The 7280-nt window shown below is 47.2% G+C and overlaps 1 protein-coding gene across 1 annotated transcript in view; it reads right to left on the bottom strand.

Moving 5' to 3' along the window:
• Positions 1–1455: 1455 nt before the first annotated feature.
• Positions 1456–7280, bottom strand: part of slc6a5 (solute carrier family 6 member 5) — a 17026-nt gene continuing 11201 nt past the window's right edge. The window contains 5 exon segments of the mRNA XM_062471062.1: positions 1456–1690; positions 2338–2505; positions 4675–4775; positions 5801–5900; positions 7185–7274. Coding sequence (XP_062327046.1) covers positions 1532–1690; positions 2338–2505; positions 4675–4775; positions 5801–5900; positions 7185–7274 — 618 coding nt within the window. The 3' untranslated portion in view covers positions 1456–1531.

Below are 7280 nucleotides of genomic sequence, written 5' to 3'. Positions count from 1 at the left end.
AGGAGGAAGAGGAAGAACAGGAGGAGGAGGAGGAAGGAACAGGAGGAGGAGGAACAGGAGGAGGAAGAGGAAGAACAGGAGGAGGAGGAAGGAACAGGAGGAGGAGGAGGAGAAGGAACAGGAGGAGGAGAAGAAACAGGAGGAGGAAGAGGAAGAACAGGAGGAGGAGAGGAAGGAACAGGAGGAGGAGGAACAGGAGGAGGTGGAGGAGAAGGAAGAGGAGGAAGAACAGGAGGAGGTGGAGGAGGAACAGTAGGAGGAAGAACAAGAGAAGGAGGAAGGAACAGGAGGAGGAGGAACAGGATGAGGTGGAAGAGGAGGAGGAACAGGGAGAACAGGAGGAGGAGGAGGAACAGGAAGAGCAGGCAGAAAAAGGAGAGAGCTGGAAGTTTCCAGTAAACTAAAAGAAACAGCACAGTCTCTACATCTAGAGGGAGACGAAGTTATATAGTATATAGATATCTGTAGATATGGACTGAGTGTGTGTTTATAAATGCATATATTTAGATAGATATTTATATGTACTGTATATATATTGTATCGATAGACAGGAACAAATATCTGTTAGACATTCATCATAAAGTCACTACTAAACATTTTACAGGCAGTCATGTTATTGGTATTGCCGATGTAATTGCGGATATAAATAGAATATGTCACATGTCCTTCATTGTCTTGTTCTGCCTGTTTAGACCCTGGGGGTTCATTATCTCTACACGCAAATGTAAGACTGCAACAAACAAACACACTGTATGTGTGTGTTTGTGTTTCTGTGTGTGTGATGTGTGTGTATCTGTGTGTGCTGTGTGCATCTCTCTGTGTGTGTGCATGTCTGTGTGTGATGTGAGTGTGTGTGTATGTCTGTGTGTGTGTGTGTAATGTGTGCATGTAATGTGTGTGTATTTTTGTTTGTGTTGTGTGTGTGTGTGTGTGTATGTCTGTGTGTGTGTGGGATCAGATGGCTGCGCGGTTAGAGAATCGGGCTATTAATCAGAAGGTTGCCGATTCAATTCCCGGCCGTGCAAAATGACGTTGTGTCCTTGGGCAAGGCACTTCACCCTACTTGCCTCGGGGGGAATGTCCCTGTACTTACTGTGAGTCGCTCTGAATAAGAGCGTCTGCTAAATGACTAAATGTAGTGTGTGTGTGTGTGTGTGTGTGTGTATATGTAATGTGTGTGTATATGTGTCTCCACAGGGAGTGTCTATGTGCAGTCTGATCTGAGTCATGTGCTGACATGGACACATTTCTCTCTCGGAATCCTGATCCCTGGATACAGTTGTTAGGGAAGGAGGGATGGAGAGATATAGAGATGGAGAGGAGGAGAAGGGAAGGAGAGATAAAGAGATAGAGAAGCAGAAGAAGAGAGGAGGCTTCTAAGCAGATGTTGTCTTGTCCGTGTTAAAGAGTCAAGAAGAGAGGAGGGAGAGGGTGATGAGCAGCTGTTTCCCACTGGGCCCCCACCTTGTCTCCCCCCCAGTCTATGCCCCCCCACCTTGTCCCCCCCAGTGCCCCCACCCTGCTGGGGGTCCTACTGGTAGGAGGAGCCCAGCTGGAAGTCCTTGGGGGGCAGTTTGAGGCCAAGAGAGTTGGTGCCCAGAGGGTCCATCATGTTCCTGTATCTTTCCCCACGATGCTTCATCAGGAACGGGCCCCAGTCTGGCTGGGGGGAACACACCAGCCTGAGACGCTACACACACACACACATACCACACACACACACACACATACCACACACACACATACCACACACACACATACCACACACACATACCACACACACACATACCACACACACACATACCACACACACATACCACACACACACACACATACCACACACACACATACCACACACACACATACCACACACACACATACCACACACACACATACCACACACACATGCCTCACACACACATACCACACACACACATACCACACACACACATACCACACACACATACCACACACACACATACCACACACACACATACCACACACACACATACCACACACACATACCACACACACATACCACACACACACATACCACACACACACATGCCTCACACGCACATACCACACACACACATACCACACACACATACCACACACACATACCACACACACACATACCACACACACACATGCCTCACACGCACATACCACACACACACATACCACACACACACATACCACACACACACGGTTTAAAATGGAACAGAAAAGAATAGGACTTAAAGAAAAGAATAAAACAAAATTGTATGTGGAAAGTGATTGATAGTTCAGACAGATGGTTAGTGCATGAGCACGCACAAACGTGTGTGTGCGTACCTCCATGAAGCTCCCCTGAGCCAGGTACATCTTGATGAGGAACATGATGGGGATCCAAATGATGGAGCAGGTGACCATGAGCCAGCCCATCACCATGGACCAGGTGGGGTAAGTGTACTGCTCATATGTCATCACCTGCCACTGGTACAGACTCAGACCCAGGATGCCCTGCAGGGAAACACACAGCCTGTCACTAGTAACAGCTACAGCTACAGCAACAGGTAGAGGTAGAGGTACAGCTACAGCTACAGCAACAGGTAGAGGTAGAGGTACAGCTACAGCTACAGCTACAGCTACAGCAACAGGTAGAGGTACAGCTACAGCTACAGCTACAGCTACAGCAACAGGTAGAGGTACAGCTACAGCTACAGCTACAGCTACAGCAACAGGTAGAGGTACAGCTACAGCTACAGCTACAGCTACAGGTAAGGCTACAGCTACAGCTACAGCTACAGGTAAGGCTACAGCTACAGCTACAGCTACAGCAACAGGTAGAGGTACAGCTACAGCTACAGCAACAGGTAGAGGTACAGCTACAGCTACAGCTACAGCTACAGCTACAGCTACAGCTACAGGTAAGGCTACAGGTACAGCTACAGCTACAGCTACAGGTAAGGCTACAGGTAAGGCTACAGGTACAGCTACAGGTAAGGCTACAGGTAAGGCTACAGGTAAGGCTACAGGTACGGCTACAGCTACAGGTAATAGGTACAGGTACAGGTTAGGGATGGGTATCGAGAACCGGTTCTTGTTTAGAACAAAATTCCTTAACGATTCTGTTAACGATTCTCTGTGCCGTTGCGCATGCGCGAACTTTTATAGTTTATTCAGAGAGAGTGCAAGAATACATTGGAACTAGGAAGAAGCATTCTAAAGTTTGGTTGTATTTCACACGACAAAATGACAACAACGCCACTTGTAACGTGTGTAAAAAGTCTATTTCGTCGAAGGGAGTAAATACTACAAATATGAAGAAGCATTTGAACACACAGCATGGAATGAAGTTACTGGAACGTCATGTGTTCGATGCATGCAGCAGTGCAGCTAACGTTCGCGCTTCATCTCTAACTATCTAAGGTAGAGCTAAACTGCTCAAAAGTGATCACAACCACTTGTTACTGTGTGAAGCAATTTGCCTTTATTGTGTGTAGTCGATCTAGTTATCTTATGTCCCGTCGTTTGAAGCATACATTTTAGCTCCGGCATTCGTCTCCCATTAGTATTGATCTTATTGATCATTTCACGTTATCGGGGCGGCGTGTGTTATCAGCAAACGTTCGCGTGTCCCATTATTAAACTGAGCATATCGATTTTTAATCCATTATTAAACTTAGCATTTTAATTGTTTAACCTTTTAATAGTCCTGTTAAATGTGCCTGAAAACGCCTAAACAACATACCCAAAGTAGGCTACATTGGAAGCTGTTGTTGAACCATTTGGAGTACATGCATGTAAATGGTCTCTTTTGAAAGGTGACACTGAAGTTATTTCCCCTGTAAGTCCTACTGGTGTTGAGTAATAGAAGCTTGAACACAAGGAAACTGAAAGTTTCTATCTCCGACTAGATTTTGTTTTGAAAACAGAGGCCTGAAGAGGCCTAGAGGTGGTAGGTATTAGCTCATTTCAGAGCCAGTCAAAGCCAGTTTGAGAAATTTGTTTATGAAACGAGTGTGTGTGCGGGGGTGCAGGACGCACAGACCTAGTTGGCTGTAGAGGGGAGAATCGATAAGAGAATCGATAAGGAATCGAATCGATAAGCAGGAATTGATAAGGAGTCGGAATCGTTAAAATCTTATCAATACGCATCCCTAGTACAGGTACATGTAATAGGTACATGTAACACATACAGCTAACTGGTACATGTACCAGACACATACAGTACAGTTGAATTATTTGCTTCTGCGTTACATGACTTACGTGTCTTATCTAAACCTTTGATTAAAAATAAATCTATACTAATCCTGCTTTAAGTGTTCACATGCCCCAGCTGGTTAGATACTTCACGAAAGGCGTCACAACGTTGCCTGAGAGAAGGTACATAAACCTCTACCTTGCTGTCTCATTTGTTTTTCAAACTGCTTGTAAGATAATGTGCATCAAGGAAGGAAAACTGTTTTTACTGCAAACGGGGAAAAGCTGTTTTACTTTTGTTACTTTCTTTTGGTAAACACTTACTGCTGCAAATCAATGCTAGTCCTTGAATCTGAAAAGGGAATCGTGTGTTTGTGTATGTGTGTGTACGTGTATATATGTGTGTGAGTGTGTGTGTGTATGTGTGTGTCTATATATGTGTGTGTGCATGTGTGTGTGTGTACGTGTGTGTGTGTGTGTACGTACGGTCAGGATGGTTGGAGTCACAAATGCCCAGCAGACCCTCCAGAAGCGGCTGGGCTGGAAGCCGATCATCATCTCTATATCCTCACAGAACCTCTGGAGGCCTGGAAGGGAGGGGAGGGGAGAGGAGAGGAGAGGAGAGGAGAGGAGGGGAGGAGAGGAGAGGAGGAAAGGAAAGGAAAGGAGAAGAGGAAAGGGAGGGAGGGAGGGAGGGAGGGAGGGAGGGAGGGAGGAGAGGAGAGGAGGAGGAGGAGAGGGAGAGGAGGAGAGAGGGAGGGAGGGAGGCAGGGAGGGGGAGAGGAGAGGAGGAGTAGAGGAGGGAGAGGAGGAGAGAGGGAGAGAGAGAGAGAGAGAGAGAGAGAGAGAGAGAGAGAGAGAGAGAGAGAGAGAGAGAGAGAAAGGGAGAGAGAGAGAGAGAGAGAGAGAGAGAGAGAGAGAGAGAGAGAGAGAGAGAGAGAGAGAGAGAGAGAGAGAGAGGATGGGACGGGAGGGGAGGGAGAGGAGAAGGAGGTTAGGACTAGTCTCTACAAGGGACTCGTAGCAGAGAAGTCTCATACTGAGTGACCCAGATATACAGAGGCTTCAACAGAAGGCACCAAACATCCCGCTATATAGGACATCCTCCTCTCATTGTGTCCGCATGTCTCGTGGCGCGTGTGTTCTGGTCCAGCAAGGACAGAACTGCATCATCAACAGAGCTGCAGTTTCTCTACAATCCAGTCTGACTGAAAACGCTGGGCGGCATGAATTATGAGTCGCACAATTATTCCAATGCGACAACTCTGCTGAAGCTGTCCAACTGCAGTACTGTACCCTGCTGGTCTCTGGAGACTTTTTGGAAACCGGCTCACAGATGTGGAGACAGAGACATCTAGTGGTGACGTGTGAAATTATTGCAACAGGCACAGAGCTCATTATGAGGTTAACACCTGCCTTGTATCCCAGCAAGGTAGACCAATCACATTAAGGGACTAATAAGTGCAGCAGAAGATCAAGGATCAGACTGCATGGTTCTACCAGTATTTTGAAGCTCAGTCAAGGAACAGTCTGTATTCACCAGACACAGTGTAAAGTAACAGCTTAGCTAGCAGGCAGGGTGTAGCAGGAACATATCAGAAGATGTTCTCACCATACAGGTAGGAGATACCCAGGAGCTCGAAGATGGCGATGATGACGAGGGAGTAGGAGGCTGCATACGTGTCCACCAGCTGGAGCATGTACATCCCACTCTGTTACACACACACACACAAGCACGCACACACACACACACAAGCACACACACACACACACACAAGCACACACACACAAGCATACACACACATGCACACGCACACATACACACACACAAGCATACACACACATGCACACGCACACATACACACACACATACACACACACAAGCACATACACACACAAGCATGCACGCACACATACACAATTACACACAAACACACAAGCACGCACACACAAGCACGCACACACACAAGCATGCACACACACACACACACAAGCACGCACACACACATACACAAGCACACGCACACACAGGATGAGATATAATAGCAGTGTTGATGTGAAATTGGGTGGGTGGGTGGGAGGGAGGGAGGGAGGGAGGGTGGGTGGGTGGGAGGGTGGGTTTACCTCTGTGATCATAGGGAGGGTTTACCTCTGTGATCATAGGGTGGGTTTACCTCTGTGATCATAGGGAGGGTTTACCTCTGTGATCATAGGGAGGGTTTACCTCTGTGATCATAGGGAGGGTTTACCTCTGTGATCATAGGGAGGATTTACCTCTGTGATCATAGGGTTAGGGTTAGGGTTACCTCTGTGATCATAGGGAGGGTTTACCTCTGTGATCATAGGGAGGGTTTACCTCTGTGATCATAGGGTGGGTTTACCTCTGTGATCATAGGGAGGGTTTACCTCTGTGATCATAGGGAGGGTTTACCTCTGTGATCATAGGGAGGGTTTACCTCTGTGATCATAGGGAGGATTTACCTCTGTGATCATAGGGTTAGGGTTAGGGTTACCTCTGTGATCATAGGGAGGGTTTACCTCTGTGATCATAGGGTTAGGGTTAGGGTTACCTCTGTGATCATAGGGAGGGTTTACCTCTGTGATCATAGGGAGGGTTTACCTCTGTGATCATAGGGTTAGGGTTAGGGTTACCTCTGTGATCATAGGGAGGGTTTACCTCTGTGATCATAGGGTTAGGGTTAGGGTTACCTCTGTGATCATAGGGAGGGGTTACCTCTGTGATCATAGAGTTAGGGTTAGGGTTTACCTCTGTGATTATGGGGAGGGTTTACCTCTGTGATCATGGGGTTAGGGTTAGGGTTACCTCTGTGATCATAGGGTTAGGGTTAGGGTTACCTCTGTGATCATGGGGTTAGGGTTAGGGTTAGGGTTACCTCTGTGATCATAGGGTTAGGGTTAGGGTTACCTCTGTGATCATAGGGTTAGGGTTAGGGTTACCTCTGTGATCATAGGGTTAGGGTTAGGGTTAGGGTTACCTCTGTGATCATGGGGAATCCCAGGAAGAAGAAAATGGCGCAGCAGATCAGGGTGAACACAGGTTTGTGCTTCCTCAGGTACTTAGGAAACTCATC

The sequence above is a fragment of the Osmerus eperlanus genome, chromosome 10 (genome assembly GCF_963692335.1).
Source record: "Osmerus eperlanus chromosome 10, fOsmEpe2.1, whole genome shotgun sequence".
Lineage (NCBI taxonomy): Eukaryota > Metazoa > Chordata > Actinopteri > Osmeriformes > Osmeridae > Osmerus > Osmerus eperlanus.
Note: the sequence above shows the minus strand (reverse complement) of the source record. Positions and strands in the feature narration are given on the sequence as shown.